Below are 20471 nucleotides of genomic sequence, written 5' to 3' on the forward strand. Positions count from 1 at the left end.
TTAACCTCTGAGCCTTTTCTTTTGGCATAGTTCTAAAAAACATTTAGAAACCCCTAAGGCCGAAAGTGATGACTTTTTGTACCAAGCACTTAATTCAGTGACCTCTGGATTGTACAGATCATCCTCATTAGCCTTCCTAAGAGAATATGGACTTAGGTTTATTTTTAAGGTTTTGGAGAGTATAGACAAAAGCTGTCCTGATGCTAACATACTGAAAAAAAGAAAATGTAAAGCCAGTTGAGGAAGATAATCAAATCTTATAGTAAAAGTACATGAAAGTGTCATCCAAAGAAAACTGCTTATTTGGGAATGAGAGTAAGTAATGCTTTTTTGTTAATATGTTTTTAATTCAGCAGTTTTATAAAATTAAAAGTCTGCCTCCATTATTACTAGTCTCAGTATAGCTGCTCTTTCAAGGCATTGAACTATTAAATTTTCTTAGCAATATGAATTTTGAAGAGCATTTTGATGAAATGCCTGATTCGGATTCCCTTGTGACTCAGCCGGTAAACTGTCTGCCTGCAATGCGGGAGACCTGGGTTCAATCCCTAAGTCGGGAAGATCCCCTGGAGAAGGAAATGGCAACCCACTCCAGTATTCTTGCCTGGAAAATACCATGGACAGAGGAGACTGGTAGGCTATAGTCCATGGGGTCGCAAAAAGTCTGACACGACTGACTTCTCTTGATCAAATGCCAAAAAAAATTTTTTTTTAACTTTTAAAATTATATTAACTAGAAGAATACAAGCATCTGCTTTATTCTTTTGGGGGAGGCAACAAAAATGGGAGGCAACATCATCCTCTTCCAAACAAAAACATATACATGTTACAAGGATTTTTCCATGTTGTAAGGAAACAATATATAAAAGGAGAAGCTAAATTTACAAAGCAAATTATTAGAAATGAATAAAAAAAAAGAAAAATGTGACTCATCAGTAGGTTCTTTAAACATGGAATTCCAATGGGATTAATTCTACAAAAGTTTGGTTTATACAATGTTTTGTTCCAAGTATTATTACATAAAATGAAGTAAACTTATTAAATAAACAGACCCATGTCCATCTTATAGGATATTTTCCTATCAAATCATATAGTTGTCACTGATATAATATTATCAACAGTTAGGATGATAGTCACAATTTTAAATGTTCAAATAATAAAAATAAACATATTTCCATTTTAGGATAGAAAAAAATTTAAGATAATCCTCTCCCTATTTTATAATAAACTTGTACCAATCTTTGATCAAAACACCAATAGAGAAGTTCACATTCATGTAATGATATAATAACTAATATTTCTCCTATTTTAATCTTAACATCCACTAACACACAAACTATGCCTTGCAGGCATGTCTTCTGAACTGAACATAAACCATACTTTCTTGAGTGTTACTGGTTTTTATTAAATTCCCTCAAAGTATAAGTTTTTCACTGTATCTGTGCATTGCTTGATTGATAGACTGCATTTTGTTTATATTTATTGGGCTCTTTAGACATATATATATCTTTGCAGCTGTTTTTTCTTTTAGGTCCCTACAGAGAAACGTCTTGATTGGATGGTTGGCATGCTGCTTTTTTTTCCCACCGCAGGGCACTTCAGAGGTGGTGCAGCCGTAATATGCGAGGCAGAGAACAGACAGGACATCCCGTGCTGGGTACACGTTGCTGTCTTTCTACCAGAGCATCTAATATGGAATATTAGATATGTGGGGGAAAGACAATGGCTTACTTGGATTGCTTTGAAAAAAAAGTTACTTCAACAAAATACTCATTTTCTCCTAGATTTTTTACCTACCTGTAGGACAGTTTTCATTATGTCTCTCCACGTTTTGTCCACAGTTGAGAATCGCCTCCCTTCCTCAGGCATCTGAGACATAATGTCTGGAGAGCTGAAAATGGGCTCCAGATACAGCCACGTGGCTTGGACCTTGAGCCACTCGTCTAGGATCTCCTGAAGCAGCAGCAGCCTGCCCTCCCAGTCCCTGTGGGGCAGACACGGTGCTTGTCAACAGAGTCAGGAGACGATTCCCACGGTACAATTCACAACCAGACCACCTACAGAGCATGCAATGTCGTTTTGCCAGTTTCCATTCATCCACCGACAATCAAAGATAAATCACTAGCATCAACACTTATGCTAATACAGATGCACCTCTCTACAAACGGGTTGGTTTCTATACATGTCATCTCAATAAATCCTTTCTGCAGTCCAATTCCATGCCAAAGAGTATGAGTTGAGAATGAGATTTTGGAGATAGTAATGGTATTCTCAATCAAAGGCACTCTGAACTTCTTCTTAGGAAAGGTAATTACATCCAAGATTCATTTAACATTTTGTTTTTTCATTTTTTTTTTTAAATTTGGACCCATAATGGCTGTCTTTCCAAGAGAAAACATTCCAATTGATCAGATATAACAGGCATTTAAAGAAAAACCTACACAATCATAAGTATATTCTGTTCTGTTCAGTTGCTAAGTCGTGTCTGACTCTTTGTGACTCCATATATTAGTGTGGCATTTTTTAATTAAAATGAATTATTGGTTCATTTATATAAATACAGAGAGAAAAAAATGACTAAATTTCCTTAAGAATAAATATTATAATTACAGCATAAACTAACAATTTTACAATCACACTTCTAAGGTCTTCGTCTGTATTTGCTCTATCCTCACAACAACCTTCAGAGATAGGGTCCAGAATGTAATATTTATTTACGAGTAGGGATATTAAGGTATATAGAGGTAAGCATCAAGCTAATGAACAAAAGAGCCAGACGCTTGACAGTTGCAATCACTATGCTATAAGATAACATAGCCATAAAGAAGAATAATTGGTTAAAGGCAACAAAATTTACATATGGGATGGCTTTATGTGTAGATTAACATGTTACTCATCATTTATAAGTGGTGATCTATAATTTTAGATTGTAAACACCAAGAAATGTATGTAGGAGTTCAAAAAGTCACCACGCATTTTAAAATGTCTTTTAAAAATGCCTTTCCTTTCCATGTTCATCAACAAATTTGTCTTTCACACAAGGAAATGAATGCCTCTGCTTCCTCCTGGTGCTCTTCCCCCTCTCTCTATCTAATCCCTGCTAATGCAGAAATTTTCTCACTAGCTAATGAGCTCATGCATAATTCTTAAAAATAGAATCTAGATGTGCCACTTTCAGAGAAGTTCAAAAATTACTCTTGATGAGCACATTGGAGCAAGCTGGGCAGGAGGCAGAGCAATCAGAGACTGAGCCAACACCAATAGCTGGGCAAGCTCAGGTTTAGGGTAATATACTCATAACCAGAGGGTGATATTTCCAAGCAGATAGCTTTCCCTTGCCATGTAAATTCACAATGAAGATGGCAGTCTGATTTGAATTTACTCTTTTTTAAGGTAAAATCTAAACTGCTTAATACAGATTACAAAAACTGAAAAAAATTGACAGGATAAGGGTCATCACAACAAACTAATTAGTCTAATTATGTATTTGGAAAAATACATAATATCTTCAATTTATTGTTTGTATGTTCTATAAACTATGTTCATAGGCACAAGATTATTTTTGAGCATCTAATATATAAGATCGGACTGTGGGAAATAAAAAAGAATATCTGGACACTGTCTACTACCTTTGCTCTGACTATAGATGATAGCAAAAGTATCAAGACTCTTCTAAAAGAAATAAAAGTTAATATTCCTTCCAATGTATTATTTAAAATATTAACTATAAAGTGCAGACTCAATTTTCAAAAAGAACTGTATATTATATATGAGTGATAATTTTGATAACATACTATAAACACTGTCATAGAAATATCACGTTACCTCATTTGCTTTTCATAAGGCTTAATGAAGGGAGATCCTCGCATAGTTTGTGTCTTAATAATGTGGTCATCCAACAACATTTGAATTTCATCAACTGATGACAAAATAGATGTCCCAGTTTCTCTATAAGGAAGAATGACAAATTCCATTGCATCCCATTCATTAATCATCTTCTCCATGGCCTTTTCAAGAGAATATTCTTTGCTAGCTGCTTCACTAATACCCTCAAACCTATCTAAATATGGCTCCAGATTCATATCTAAGAAAGAGAAGACAGTGGAATCATCCGTTGGCTGCAGCGGGTAACCAACGATGTTGGACATGGCCTCCCAGTGCCTGGGGCGCAAACCAGGATTGCAAATCACTTGAATGAGAGGAATGTGCTGCTTGAAATCTTCCACCTTTGCTCTTACTTTTTTGGTCATTGCCAATGCACTGGGAGAATCGTGAAAGGTTTTCTCCAGCTTATAGAGTCCTCTCCAGTAATTTCCAACGTCTGTTTCCACTTGGTCTGGATTCACCTTGTTATATGGTCCTTCTGTCCATGCTCTATATTTGGTGCTAAATTCTACAGCAGTTTCATAGAGACGGAGATAAGGGTTCAAACCATCTTGGATTTTTTTACGCTGAGGATATATTGATGGTAGCCAACCAAATGCCTCTTCTTCAGCATTAAACTGCTCAATCTGGAAAGACAAGTATTAAACACACTATTCTGAAAGGGAATGATATTCAAAATTAAGTTTTAAAAATATACCCAATGTGACCCCCCAAAATCTCTCATCAAATGCTGAAGGTAAACTTAAATTAGGCCATACCTGGAAAATAATCATCTCTTTTTCCTATGTATTTTATTTGTTCCTTTTTGCTGTTCCTATTTCTTTTTTATTACCGTTTCCAGAGAACAATGTCTTCTTAAGTTAGTTAAAATAGTAAATTTGTACATATAAAGAAGTCTCTGCCCATCCAGATATACTGAGGATATAGCTTCTTGTATTAATTAATAAGAATTTAAATACTTTTAAACACATGGTATTGTGTTAGGTACTATGGAAAATAGAAAAAAAGTATATTGCAAAGTACCAATTCCAAGGAGTTAGTAATCCAGTTGAGGAGTTAAATACCAGTTACTTATTAAATAAGCAACAGAAGAAAGGCCTTAAAACAGTAGCCATTTAATATAAATTGAATAGTATATTTTTAAAAATGCTATCACTCAAAGACAAGAGAGCCTTCTGAAATAGCACAATCATAGATGCTCCTGTAGAGAAGTTGCAACTGGAGCTGGGTCTTAAAGGTAAGTAGGATAAGAGATGCAAAGAAAGCATTAATTTCCTCTTAGTAAAGCAGTGAAGTTGTAAGGATGTGGGGGGTATATCAGGAGTAATCTACTGAATTGAAAAGAGTGAGCTAGATATGCAAATTATACAGGTTACTAAAAATTTCAGTGGCATCAATTTTTAAAAAACTACAATTTCTCTTTTCTCAACATGTATTTACACATCTGAGATTATTATAAACTCTAATTACCTTAACTAAAATATCAAAACCTTGCAATATATTAGGAACGTTAGAGAATCATAATATGGTCTGTTTTCATATTTCGTTGTTGTTGTTCAGTTGCTAAGTCGTGTCTGACTCTTTTGCAACCCCATGGGCTGTAGCCCGCCAGGCCTCTCTGCCCATGGGATTTCCCAGGAGAGAATACTGGAATGGCTTGCCATTTCCTGCTGCAGGGGGTCTTCCCAACTCAGGGATTGAACCCACCTCTCCTGCATTGGCAGACAGGTTCTTTACCACTGAACCACAACAGACGCCCGTTTTTCTATTTCCCCTTTTTATAAAAAATATAATTAAAAATTTCAAACATCTTACATGGCAAAGAGTATGGCTTTTCCCCACTCTGCTTCTAGTGAGAACACTGGTTTCTGAGATAGTGGTATTGCAAAAACAAAGTTGACTTGATGGGAAAAAACAATGGACCACTAAAACACAGCCTTGAAATCTAAGCTGGCTTCCATGAAGGTGGGAAATCTAAACAGTAACCAGGTGCTATCCCATAATGTAAATGATCAAGTGACATAAAATAAAACTTAAAAAGCAGATGGACATACAACTCTATCTTTAAAATAAAAGAGGAAGGCCCCTAAAATGTTATCACTACCAACAGAAAACAGCAACGCTGCTCCTCCCTGAAGCACGTCTATAAGATCTATTTTTGCCATATATGTTAATCTCTAATTAAATGTTGTTAAACTCTTTGAATCCATTTCTTAAAGGTGAATACCCAATACAAAGTCAAATGCTCTTTCTGTTGAACTAGTTCATCCTACTAAGAATTTTTAAATTATACCTTGTCTGCTGCTAAATCCAACTTTCCATTCAGTGTCTGAGCCTTTTTCAGGTACCGTTGTACATCCTGAAGATCTCCAAATGAGTAAAATTCTTCTGACTGTTTAGCATAACTTTCCAATTCCTCTACAAACCGTTCACACCGTAACTAATAAAAAACAATTTTTTGTTACTATTTTTAAGAGTAAAAACCCCTAAGCATCAAGAGAAAGTTTTGGAATTTGTAAGGGTTATCAGAATTATTACATTTCATCACTGGCAAAATATAAAGAAAGGGACGCTGCTGCTAAGTCACTTTCACTTTTCACTTTCGTGCATTGGAGAAGAAAATGGCAACCCACTTCAGTGTTCTTGCCTGGAGAATCTCAGGGACGTGAAGATGACTGGGATCCAAAACATGTAGAATTTTTAAGTCTGGATTGAAAACTAATGGGTTAAGATTCCTATAACTCACAAATCAGAGAAAGTTTACCCCTCTATCATCAATGTAAGAAATTCTAACTAATAAAATGTATGAGGGTGATAAACAATGGTATTCTTTAGTATGCTAATGAAATATATATTCACTTGAAAAAAATCTCATGATAATCAAGTATGGGACTGAGAGAATTCCCATTTTTTAAAGACCTATAGAGGTAACTGCAGCACTGTTACCAACTGGAAAAAAGTGAATTTATTTGCATTCTAATATTCAGATTCAATTAGTAATGCTAAAACAAAGCATTCTGAGTTTATTTTCTTATCCCATGAGTTCACTTCACAGGAAATAAAGAAAAATATATACAGATTTAAAAGCCTAAAAACTAAACCCTTCTAGTATAAAACAAATGTGTGTGTTTTTTTTAATGAGAGGTTTCTTACAAAATTGTCATTGGAAAGACATTCCAAATTAAATGGTTCTTAAACAGCTCTTAATAAAACAGTCAAAACTCAAATCTAGGTTATTAAAAATAATTTTATATTTCATAGATTATCTAGGTTGATTTCTGTCCTCTTTAGTTTCCTGGGCAATTTATTGCTCTGGCCCAGTGAGAGAAGGAAAATGAGAAGAAAAATTCATTAACATGAACTATAATTTATAGAATGGTATACATTACCATGAAGTATAGATAATTCTGGGTCACCCAGTGATTTCCTAAGAATCTATTATATTGTATGTAGCATAAGCATCTAATATACATGATATTTTCTACAGGTTTTAAAAAATTGTGAAATGGCCTAAATGTAAAACAGAAAGAAATACTTAAATATACACTTACAGTTTAAAATGAAGGATTAAGAAATTTTTAAGTCTAATTTATGCTCCAAACATATTCTGTCAATTAATTGTATCTGCTCTAGTGTGGCAGACAGCGGCCAGGCTGGCTGTCAAAGAGCAGCTCTACTGACTGACTTGAAAAAAGTCTGCTCACCTTCGCTGGGAACCCAAATCTCTTCATCTGCAAAATGAGACTGAAAATACGGTGTCATTTACTCAGATCACAGCTATGAGATGCTCACGGCATTTCTGTGCGCCAGGCACTGTGCTAGCCAGTAGGGTTAAAAAAAATAGAGAAAATGTAAAAAAAAAAAAAAAAAGTCCTGCTATCAAAGAGGTGACCAACTAATGGGGAGAACACCTGAAAATAATAACGTGATCAGCCCCATGGAGGTGTGTGAGAACTATCACGGGAGCAGAGGAGCAGCTTCCCTGGCAGCCAATGACTGTGAGGACAGACAGGCATGTGTGGGGGACGGTGGGCACTCCAGATGAAACGGAGAGGGTGACCCGGTGACCAGCGGGATGAGCATCTGCCTGCGAGTGCAGAAGTCACGGGTTCGATCCCTGACTGGGGAGCTCCCACATGCTACAGGGCGACTCAGCCCACGTGCCATAGCTACTGAGCCTGTGGTCCAGAGCCCGTGTGCACAACGGCCAAAGCCAGGGCATCGCGGCGTCTGTGCGCTGCAGCAGGAGGCCACCACAGCGAGGAGCTTGTGCACGGCGACTAGAGAGAAGCCTGTGTGGCAACGAGGACCCAGCGCAAGCAAGTGATGGATAAACGTTAAAAAAAAGAAGAAACGGAGAGTGTGGGCAGGAGATGAGAGGTACCGGAGAGCAGGCACCAGAAGCTGCTCAGGGTTACCGAAGAGACAAGAGCAAGGAGTGGGAAGACGTAGGAGATGAGGCTGGACAGACAGGGGGAATCACAAACCATCTTGTTTGTAGGACGCACACAAAAGGTTCAAATTACCGAACATTAGAGTTGGTGGATGGTGGAGTATTTAGGCAAGCTGGCGATTACACAGTGTGAAGGCATACCTCACCAAGGGAGCTTTGGCCTTAACGAAAGTAAACTCAAGAGAGTACTGCAAACTGTGTAAAATGACATTTTTATTAAAGGTCATTTGTGGACAATGTATTAAAAAGTTTACTCCCTCGAAAAATCAAGAAATGATGCCACATACACCCAATATGTGTACCATCTTATACTAAGATTAATGGGGAGAGAGAGCTAAGATATCTGAACTGCGAAATAGAGGAGCTGACAGTGCTATGTAGGAAGCTAAATATTTCCAGAAAATGAAAATAATTTAAAATATCCACGATGCCTACCTTAAGACCTTCTTGATATTGTTCTGTTTTATCCTTAATGATTTTCCTATGTTCATCAAAAATTTCTTCCATTCTTCCATACCACTGGAAGACATTATTATTTAGTCTAATGTCAGCTGGGGAAAAGTTGGTACACTCAATGAGGAAGGTGAGGCAGTTTTTAGAATCCACCAGTCTTTGTCCCAGTTCAACCATATCAACTGTCTCTACTTTCTGAATATAAGCCTGAGGGGAAAAAAATTACAGATGGCATTTTAAGGAACAGCTCATGTCAAAAAATAGCCTGTGGAAATACACTGCATAAATTGTACAGACTTGTTAGAAGGACAGACTTTTGGTTTAAATAGGGGACTGCAGCAGAGTCTGCTTTTCATGCCTCCTGAAAACCTTACTGATTTTCAGTAGGAGCGGGGCGGGGCGGGGCGGGGGACAGAAACACTAAACAACAGACCAAAAGCACTGGAAAGCCAAGAAGCGCTATAGTTCTCTGGATCATAAGAAGCAGATGCTGAGTGATACCATTAATTCTTTCAGAATAGCATTTTGTGGCACCTACTGTATGCCTGATATTGTGCCAAGTGCTGGCAATTCAGTGTGACAAAAAACAGACATGGGCTTTGCCCTCAGAGAGCTTAAAGTTTAGTGGAGGAGACAGTCAAATAACCATCGTTAACAAATGTAAAATTGCAAATCTGCATCGGACACAAGTGCGGCAAGACTTTAGTTATAAAAACTAAAATATGGGTTTTCCTGGTGACTCAGACAGTAAAGAATCTGCCTGCAATGCAGGAGACTTGGGTTCGATCCCTGGATTGGGAAGATCCTGTGGAGGAGTACTTGGCAACCCACTCCAGTATTCTTGCCTGGAGAATCCCATGAACAGGGAAGCCTGGTGGGCTACAGTCCATGGGGTCACAAAGAGTCAGACACAGCTGAGCAGAAAACTAAAATATAACTGTAGACAAACTTAACAGGGAATGTGCTAAACCTATGAGGAAGACTACAGTACTTTACTGAGGGACATTTTTAAAGTACCAAATAAATATAGAAATACATATTAAGACATAATATTATAAAGATGTAAATGGTGGCTCAGACAGTAAAGAATCTGCCTGCAATGCAGGAGACCTGGGTTTGATCCCTTTGTTGGAAAGATCCTCTGGAGAAAGTGAAAGTTGCTCAGCTGTGTCTGACTCTTTGTGACCCCCTAGTTACAGTCCATGGAATTCTCCAGGATAAAATACTGGGGTGGGTAGCCTCTCCCTTCTCCAGGGGATCTTCCCAACCCAGGGACTGAACCCAGTTTTCCCGCATTGCAGCCGGATTCTCTTTACAGTTCCCAGTGGACTTCCCCTGTGGCTCAGCTGGTAAAGAATCCACCTGCAATGCGGGAAACCTGGGTTCAATTCCTGTGTTGGGAAGATCCCTGGAAAAGGGAAAGGCTACCCTCTCCAGTATTCTGGCCTGGAGAATTCCATGGACTATATAGTCCAGGGTCGCAAAGAGTCAGACACGACTGAGTAACTTTCACTTTCACAGTCCCCAGCATCACATCTGTTAAGAATCTTCATCTCTTAAACACAAAAATATCTCAAGAAAGCATGTTACAAGATAGTATATATAAGCAACAGCTTGGCAGAATTCTAGTTTATACCCCCCCCCAAAACAGAACAGATTTTAAAACTCAAAAATAATAATTAGTTTTATTTAACATGTTACTTTACTATTTAAAATTCTTTACCAGTTGAGCCACAAGGGAGGCCAAGAATACTGGAGTGGGTAACCCATCCCTTCTCCAGGGGATATTCCCAACCCAGGAATTGAACTGGGGTCTTCTGCATTGCAGGTGGATCCTTTACCAACTGAGCTATGAAGGAAGCCATTCCTCAGGAGAAGGAAATAGCAACCCACTCCAGTATTCTTGTCTGGAGAATTCCATGGACAGACGGGGGAGCCTGGGGAGCTACAGTCCATGGGGTAGCAAAGAGTCAGACACAACTGAGTGACTAACAGTTTCTCCTCCAGTATAGAAAGTCTATGCAATTTCAATCAAAATTGCAAGGGTATTAAAAGAAACTAAATTTGATATGATTCTAAGTCTCTGAAAGTACTCAAGAGTAAATACTTGAAAAAGAAAGAAAGTGAAGTCGCTTAGTCATGTCCAACTCTTTGTGACCATGTAGACTGTGGCCTACCAGGCTCCTCCATCCATGGGATTCTCCAGGCAGGAATACTGGAGTGGTTGCCATTTCCTTCTCCAGGGGATCTTCCCGACCCAGGGATCGAACCTGGGTCTCCCACATTGCAGGCAGACGCTTTACCCTCTGAGCCACCAGGGAAGCCTAAATACTCGAGAAGGCAAAGATAATCATAAAAAAGTGAAATGATAGAGACTAGCTCTGCTAAACAGCAAAATGCACTGTATAAATGCAGTTATTTAAACAGTTCCTATTCTGGCTTTAGAAGTAGAGAATGGACAAGAATAGAGCTCAGAAACAGATTCAAATATGTATGAAAATTTACTGTTGAAAAAGAGGCATTTCAAATCAGGAGTGAAATGACAAATCATTTAATATATTGTACTGAAGTAATTGGCTATTGATTTTGGAAGAAACTAAGAGGACTATTTACTTAGTAGAAGTACAGAGAAGGTACACCATTAAGTGAATAAAATAATTTATAGGAGTAATGATTGTATTTTTGCAAAAGCAGATATAGGGGTGTGTGTTTGTGTGTGTGCGTGTGCACGCATGTGCATGCACACGGAAGTACCCATGTGTATGTACATATATACATGTGGTTCTCTCAAAGTTCTCTTGAAGCATTAAGTTATGCATATACCTTAAAAATATAAATGGTGAAGGAAACTTGCTACCCTACAGAAAAATGAGAAAACTGGCAATTACTTATCCTAACCTGTGTTTATTTTCCCTGTGTTATACCCCATATCTCCCTGTCCAGGAAGTAAGTACCTTTTTTTTAATGCTTTTAAAGTTCTTTTAAATTTCTTATAACCAGCTCTCGCTCTTCCTTTTTGTCAGTCTCTGCTATCTATCTACACACACACATACACACACACACACACAATTGGAGAGAACCATTACCCACAAAGAAAGAAATTATGGAAAAGAGGAACTTTTATTTCACACAATTCCATATTATTTTTCACTTTTATAAATAAACAGGAAAAAAGAGAGTAACATGGAAACATACATTGTCACATGTAAAATAGATGGCCAATGGTAATTTGCTGCGTGACTCAGGGAACTCAAGCTGGGGCTGGGTAACAACCTAGAGGGGTGGGGTAGGGAGGGAGGTGGGAGGGGACATGGGAAAATCTATGGCTGATTCGTGCTGATATTTTAGAAATCAGCACAATACTGTAAAGCAATTATCCTTCAGTTAAAAAAAAAAGACACTGTCTTGAAATCTTTCATATGTCATTCTAATTAGGTTGTTTTTTTTGTTGCAAATCCAAATAAAGGTCTAATTGAAAATGCATTTTTGCAATTTGGTTAATCAGCTTTCTAAGCAGTCAAACAACTGGATTTTTATTTCCTTTTACTGATAAAAAATGACTGAGTTCTGTATTGAGTAAAATGAGATGTTTATGACCTTACAGAAACAAACTTTTTCAAGATACAGAAATATAACATCAAGTAGTGATGTCCTATTTGCTAATTCTGTTAAATGTTGCTATAAAGAGAAATTCACACCAAATAACTCCAAGTTCCTATATAATTCCAGTGATAGCTAGGGGGGTAAATAAATAACACTCTTCATGCTCAATATTCATTATTTTTCAAAGGAATTTCCAGCTACGGAACTCTCTAGCTACCTTTAAAATCATTCATATTAAAATATCACTTTTACAACAACTAACATAAAATATAAAAGATTCTAAAACAAATACCCTAGGTATGTTTGTATTTGATACACACATATACATTCAGGTGCCAAGAGCCCCAATCCAAGTTTGAATACTTGAAAAGGAAATAGAGGAAATATATAGAGAGGCTGTATAGAAAAATTGGTTCTAATGATTTTAACAACATTTTCAAGTGATTAATGTCCATAATCATCTGAACTCCTTTTGTAATTTCTTACCTATACAAACTTCTGAATGATTTTACACATTTTGCTGGGTTTGCTTAAATATTTTAAAATCTAGAAACACAAGGTTCTATTTTGTATCTTGTGATTGCTAGAAAAAGGGGAAAAAAGCTCCTATAAAAGCTTCATGTTATACAAATGGAAAAGGAACAAAATAAAAGATGATTAGCCAGGTGTCTTATATTATTTTATTCACCGTTAGGCAGACCTCAAGCATAGGAGACTTATCTAATATTTTCAGTACCATAAGTCCTAAGCTCAAAATATTTTTCAGCAAACTACCACAGAAATGTTTAATATATGATAGAATAAAAGATAGCCTATAGAAAATAAAGGAAAACATTACTTAAGGATTAAACATTCATTGGTTTAAAAAATGAAGGATGACCACATATCTCAGGTTTCCCAAGACAGCCCTGATTTATGCCTGTTAACATAGTAATGATTATTAATAGTGCTCTCAAAAAGATCCTCGTAGACAGACGACTGCATTAGTAACTCCAATATCTCACCTCTTCCACTATCTAATCTTAGAGTGTCCTCTCACAGACTCTGTGGCCATGTGACTTGCTTTGGTCAATAGGCTACTCGCTATTCTGACACAAGTCAAACTTAAAAACCATACGTGCAACTGGGCTTGCTTTTCTGTCTCTATCATCCCGTGAAAACACGCAGATGAGACTGCTGAGGTTTGAGAGGAAAGTGGAGCAGAAGAAAGTCACTGAAGACAAGGATAATGGTCAATCCAACTGAGAAAGTCAATCTGACTAAGTCAGAACCATCTAGGAGTATCCAGCCTGCATCACCAAGCTTCAGAGAGAGAGAAACAGAGAGAGAGTGTATGTCTGTAACTTACAATTTTAAGCCTCTGTTTTAACTTTTGGAGTGATTTGTTACTATATTATCATGTCAATAATTATAAAAAACTGGGAAAAGTAAGCAAAACAATTTACTCATACACATATGACTATACAGAGCTTATAAACAATACCTTCATTTCCATTAGTTCTGCTGTATTTGGAGGTGTGCTAAGAGCTTTTTCAGATATCTTCTCAAATTCCTCACATAATCTGAAAAAAAACAGACAAAAGCCATTTATATAAATAAATTTTATTCCTAAATATATTCATATATACTATTTTAAAATTCCATTACATGATAAATAAAGTTTGATTATCTTACATATATGACATCTAATTAATTAAAAACAAATTTGTGCTCACTTATTCATTCAATACACTTTTAATGATCATTCATCATGTTCCTAACTACTGTATTAAGTGACAGAGATACAGAAACGAGGAAGATGTAGTAATGGTTCTCAGACAGTCCACATTCCAGTATGAAAGACAAGACTATGAACAATCACTTCCAACCTAGAGTTTCAAGGATGCTACCAGAGATTTAGTTGAGATGGCACAAAAAGTGGCCGACTTGGAAAGCACAGTTAAAATGGGCTGGTGTGCTCAGAAACTTCTGGTAGCATGCAAATATTTCCTACTGACTTGAGTTGTGGGCAATACAAATAATGAACTTACCATGAAATTTAAAAAAAAAAGAGTTGTGAGAGGTTAAGAAAGTTGAGATAACGCATAGAAATTTATTCAAGAAGATTAGCTGAGGTGAAAGAGACGGAATGGATGGTGATGGTGTTGAGCTGAAGTGGAGGATGGAGAATGGAAGAGGGTTTTGAACATGCTGGCAAATTTCAGAGGCAGAATCAAAAAGTGAACAAGAGATTTAAGATGAGACACAGAGGGGACAACTCAAAAACACAGGTCCAGAGAGATGGGAGGCAGTGAGGCTTAGCTTATGGGTGGAGACAAGAACACTGACTGGTTGCCAGACTCTTGCCCTGTGAGAATGTGGGGAGCCAGAAGGGAAGGGGTCCGTGCAGAGGTGAGTTGAAACACATGAGAGCAAGGAGTTGAGGGTATTTGAATCTAACGGTTCCTGTAACAGTCCTGGTGTGTTCCCTGTGAGTCTGGTGAGAGGCATACTTAGGAGAAAAAGGGAAAAAGGAGAACTGGCATGAGCTCTAGGGGCAGCTAAGAGGCAGGGAAACAGCAGTGAAATTAAATATTTCACTCAGCATGAAATGTTATAAGTAAAAGACATATTTGCTATTCTACACTTTCAGAGGAAAAGGTACTTTAAGATGAATATATGATTCTGGGTCTCAGATAAGCCACCCAAGTCCTAGCCCTTTTTCACGCGGTGCCACCCTCCTCAGCCACCCCCCAACCCCACCTCTCATCTCTCACAGCATCTGTGAAAGCAACACAACCCACTCCGTGCTCCTGGAGCACATCAGCCATTTCATACCTCACTTCCTTCGACATACTGTATCCTCTAAACTGGAATTCTTTCGTCCACATTGCTCACCTGCTGGACTCCTACTCAATCTTCAAAATGAATTCATGTATCACTGCCACTTTTCAGCCTTCCCTGATTTTCCCCTCTCCTCCAACCTTCACTGTGAAAGGAAATTGATCATTTCCTTCTCTACTGTTCTTTTTCTGTGGTTCAATACATCCTGTTGTAATTTACTGGATTGGGTGTCCACTTCTGCAACGTAACTTCAGCAGTTTTGTTCATAGTCTATGGCCCTAATGCTGTGCCTGACCTTCCTCCAGGCTTCTTACATAGGCTAAAAGAAATATTATTTTTAATGATATTTCCTCTAACACTATAACTATAAAAATTCTGATTATTTTGGGGATTTATTCCATGTAACTGATACCAGGAAAGAGGTTCCTGGAGCCACATTATCACCAGTGTCAGAAAACTATACTAATTACACTTCTAGTCTTAAATAGGTATTCTGCTTTACACATTAGCATTTTTGAGTTTACTTAACAAGAGTTAGTTTTCCTTAAAATCTCCATGTTGGGCAACAAATGAGTTTATAGTTAAGGTAACACGTTCCCATGGACATGAAGGATAATTACTGTAAAATGATGTTCCAAATTTGGGATCCTTGACAACTACTATGAATATCCACTTTGAAAATTCACTCTGTGTACTGATTACACAAATTTTAAAATGTGAAGTTAGATAATGTCCACATGACTTGTACAAAAGAAATGCAAACGCATTTTAATACCACCTTAATTCAGACAACTGGGAAGACATATTCACGGTGAAAAAGATACTAAATAGATTAAAGTAGAAATAAGTTTGGCTTTATCTTTTCTTTTAGGTCATTTATGACACTGCTTTATCCATCACTTCAGTTGACAGTTGACTCTATTTAAACCACCGCCCCCACCATCAAATAAAAGTATTACACACAATACCTTGTATTTACTTCCTGATGATCTCTGAACATTTTAGCAATAAGTTTTCCACAAATGACTTCTGCTCGCTTCACCAAAGCTCTGATTAATTCCTCACAGCGCACTTCAAACATTCCTAAACGAATAGTCTGCAATGTTGGGTATTAAAAGTTTAATAAACATGAAATGACATAAATGATTCCCACAATTTTGCCTTTTCCACAATATTGATTTGTGTATGTGATCTAATACAATTGAGCTGTTTTTTTTTTAAATATGATGTAGGCTGGCTTTTTAAAATACTCTACCACTACCTTCTCAGTAAATCTCCTTGAACAGAATATCTTAAACCAATTCTATTTCAGGACAATAATGGATATAAAAACTTTGGAGAACTGAGTTATTGAAACATAGACAGTGTGGGATTTAAAATTTGTATATGCTCTGTACAAAAAGTAATGAATGTTCATGGTAGCGATTTTGGAAAATATTTTAAAAAGGACAAAAGAATAAAATGTTTAACTACCAGTCTCCTACTAAACAGAAGTAACCACATTTTGGTATCAGTTCAGTTAGGTCACTGAGTCGTGTCTGACTCTTTGCAACCCCATGAACCGCAGCACGCCAGGCCTCCCTGTCCATCACCAACTCCCAGAGTCCACCCAAACCCAAGTCCTTCGAGTCGATGATGTCATCCAATCATCTTATTCTCTGTCATCCCCTTCTCCTCCTACCCTCAATCTTTCCCAGCATCAGGGTCTTTTCCAATGAGTTTGCTCTTCACATCAGGTAGCCAAAGTATTAGAGTTTCAGCTTCAGCATCAGTCCTTCCAATGGACACCCAGGACTTATCTCCTTTAGGATGGACTGGTTGGATCTCCTTGCAGTCCAAGGGACTCTCAAGAGGCTTCTCCAACACCACAGTTCAAAAACATCAATTTTTATGCACTCAGCTTTCTTTATTGTCCAACTCCCACATACATACATGACCACTGGACAAACCATAGCCTTGACTAGATGGACCTTTGTTGACAAAGTAATGTCCCTGCTTTTTATTTATTTATTTATTTTTTATGTCTCTGCTTTTTAATATGCTGTCTAGGTTGGTCATAACTTTCCTTCCAAGGAGTAAGCGTCTTTTAATTTAACGGCTGCAATCACCATCTGCAGCGATTTTGGAGCCCAGAAAAATAAAGTCAGCCACTGTTTCCACTGTTTCCCCATCATTTTGCCATGAAGTGATGGGACCAGATGTCATGATCTTAGTTTTCTGAATGCTGAGCTTTCAGCCAACTTTTTTCACTTTCCTCAAGAGGCTCTTTAGTTCTTCTTCACTTTCTGCCATAAGGGTGGTGTCATCTGCATATCTGAGGTTATTGATATTTCTCCTGGCAATCTTGATTCTAGCTTGTGCTTGATCCAGCCCAGCGTTTCTCATGATGTACTCTGTATATAAGTTAAATAAGCAGGGTGACAATATACAGCCTTGATGTACTCCTTTTCCTATTTGGAACCAGTCTGTTGATCCATGTCCAGTTCTAACTGTTGCTTCCTGACCTGCATACAGGTTTCTAAAGTGGCAGGTCAGCTGGTCTGGTATGCCCATCTCTTGAAGAATTTTCCACAGTTTATTGTGATCCACACAATCAAAGGCATTGGCATAGTCAATAAAGCAGAAATAGATGTTTTTCTGGAACTCTCTTGCTTTTTTGATGATCCAGAGAATGTTGGCAATTTGATCTCTGGTTCCTCTGCCTTTTCTAAAACCAGCTTGAACTTCTGGAAATTCACGGTTCACATATTGCTGAAGCCTGGCTTGGAGAATTTTAAACATTACTTTACTAGTGTGTGAGATGAGTACAATTGTGCAGTAGTTTGAGTACTCTTTGGCACTTCCTTTCTTTGGGATGGGAATGAAAACTGACCTTTTCCAGTCCTGTGGCCACTGCTGAGTTTTCCAAATTTGCTGAGTTTTCCAAATATACATTTTGGTATAATTGCCATTATTTTCCAAAGTATTTATAAACACCAAAGCAATTTAAAAAATTAGTTCTTAATATTTTTGAAGGGTCAAATTAAAGAAAGTATTTAAAAGTCAGGCTTGCAGGGTAGACTTTCAGCTCTCTGAGCAGAAGAACCTTGTGTTTTGTCTATGTCCATATAGCCAGAGCTTACCACAATGCTCGGCATATAGAAAAGTCCAGTAAATAGTTATCCGTTGATAATAATGGTCTAATTCTTTCACTGTATAGTGTAGAAATACATCATAATAAATCAGGGAAAAGATCACTAGGTACAAAGAACAGTTGTACAAAATGGGTGATTTACCTTTCTAGATGTGTACTGTATATCCTCTATGAGTTTTTGATATTTGCGAATTTCTTGTATTATTCTCTCATAATGATGATTTTCTGCAAGGAAAGCATCAGCATCTTGCTCAGCTTTTCTGGTAATTAAAAAATCATACTTGTCATAAAATCTGAGGTGCTCAATGGGTGCCACGCTCTCACACATAACCACCTCCTTAATCTTTTCTTTGTGAGCTTCGACAATTTCATCCAGAATTATTGGCTTCAAGATTGTTGGTTTAGACTTACTTTCCTAAACAAAGGGATAAAAACAATATGAGTCATTTAAAATACCTTAAATTAAGGTAACCATATCATTTGTGTTTTGCCGTTTAGTCGCTTAAGTCATGTCCAGCTCTTTTGCAAGACCGTGGACTGTAGCCTGCCAGGCTCCTCTGTCCATGGGATTTCCAAGGCAAGAATACTGCAGTGAGTAGCCATTCCCTTCTCCAGGGGATCTCTCTGGCACAGAGATAAAAGAAACAGCTCCTGCATTGCAGGTGAACTCTTGACTGCTGAGCCACCAAGTAAGCACACCATATCATCTAGCTATGTAAAAATGCCCATCTTAGCATATTGTCCTTTTAGTCTCAAGGTACTCTGATTTTTCTAATCTATGTCTACAGAAGGAAATTCAGCCTAATCACAGCATGTTTTAAATATTTAGATTTCATATAATGTTTTGTTTTTCTTAGAGGCTATCTAGATGTGTTTTGTTTTTCTGTGTGGATGAAAGAGCAATCACTTAAGAACATGCACAAATTAAAATTAGAATATCAAAACAGCAAAATCCACATTTTATTTGTGTAACTGTATATGCTAGCTTAAAAGGTAGTGCTTGCATTGTACATTATTTTTTTTTTAATAAGTCAGTTCAATGTCATTTGATTATAGTCTTTGATCACAATACTTAGTCACCTTGAGGAGTAATCTAACTGGAACAAAGAAAGACTGTTTACTCATTGATTGGACTCTGAGTTTTGATTCTGTGAACAGCAACTAGAACAGACTAAAATCCCTAGTTGCAAAATTTGTATTCTGCTACCACCATTAGAATAACATGGGCAAGAATATTATCAGACAAAAATTTTAAATAAGCAAACAAATCTCAACAGCTTGCCTCCTTCTCTTTTTAAATAAGAGGACAAGTAAATGTGCAAATATGGTTTATTATCTCGAACCAAGATATACTTTAAATACACACACACACACACACACACTCTCTCTCTCTCTCTCTCTCTCTCTCTCTCTCTCTGTGCCCGTTTTTCAGAGAAGGGATTTTTAACTATCACAAACAAAAATCATTGCCAGTAGTGAATACCCTACAGCTTTTAAAGTGATAATATCAAATGATTCCTCAGCAAACTGGGTAATTCGTTCAGGTATCCAGAGTGCATTTGCCCACTATGTCCCTTAGTGGGCATTTCAGGAAATCACACTTTTTAAGAACTAGATGCTTCATGAGAACATTAGTGAATCCCACCACCATCACCATCATCTCAACCCTGCTCTTGGGGCACAGTAGATGCTTGGTGTCATCCTTTCTGAAAAAGAACTTTAGTACAAATAAATACATATTATGAAATGTATGCAATGTGAAATTGTTGGGTCTAATGTGAAGCTTGTCCATTTTAGTTTACTGATTCCATTATATTTACTACCATGGACAAGAGTCTTTTAGAAGAAATGGAGGAGCCCTCTTACTCAAAAAAAGAATCCAAAATGCAGTACTTTGGTGCAATCTCAAAAAACTACAGAATAATCTTGATTGGTTTCCAAGGCAAACCATTCAACATCATAGAAATCCAAATCTATGCCCCAACCACTAATGCTGAAGAAGCTGAACTTAAATGGTTCTATGAAGACCTACAAGTCATTCTAGAACTAACACCAAAAAAGATATCATTTTCATCATAGGGAATTGAATGCAAAAGGAGAAAATCAAGAGATTCTTGGAGT

The 20471-nt window shown here is 37.3% G+C and overlaps 1 protein-coding gene across 3 annotated transcripts in view; it reads right to left on the bottom strand.

Annotated features, from left to right (window-relative positions):
- Positions 1 to 20471, bottom strand: part of DNAH7 (dynein axonemal heavy chain 7) — a 258907-nt gene that overhangs the window by 178003 nt on the left and 60433 nt on the right. For all 3 annotated transcript variants that reach the window (XM_070458472.1, XM_070458471.1, XM_070458473.1), the window contains 7 exons: positions 18493 to 18765; positions 16186 to 16313; positions 13878 to 13956; positions 8774 to 8998; positions 6179 to 6325; positions 3826 to 4511; positions 1798 to 1984 (listed from right to left, as the gene is read on the bottom strand). In XM_070458472.1, coding sequence (XP_070314573.1) covers positions 1798 to 1984; positions 3826 to 4511; positions 6179 to 6325; positions 8774 to 8998; positions 13878 to 13956; positions 16186 to 16313; positions 18493 to 18765 — 1725 coding nt within the window. The remainder of the gene's footprint in view (positions 1 to 1797; positions 1985 to 3825; positions 4512 to 6178; positions 6326 to 8773; positions 8999 to 13877; positions 13957 to 16185; positions 16314 to 18492; positions 18766 to 20471) is intronic.

Source organism: Odocoileus virginianus, chromosome 30, assembly GCF_023699985.2.
Source record: "Odocoileus virginianus isolate 20LAN1187 ecotype Illinois chromosome 30, Ovbor_1.2, whole genome shotgun sequence".
Taxonomy (NCBI): Eukaryota; Metazoa; Chordata; class Mammalia; order Artiodactyla; family Cervidae; genus Odocoileus; species Odocoileus virginianus.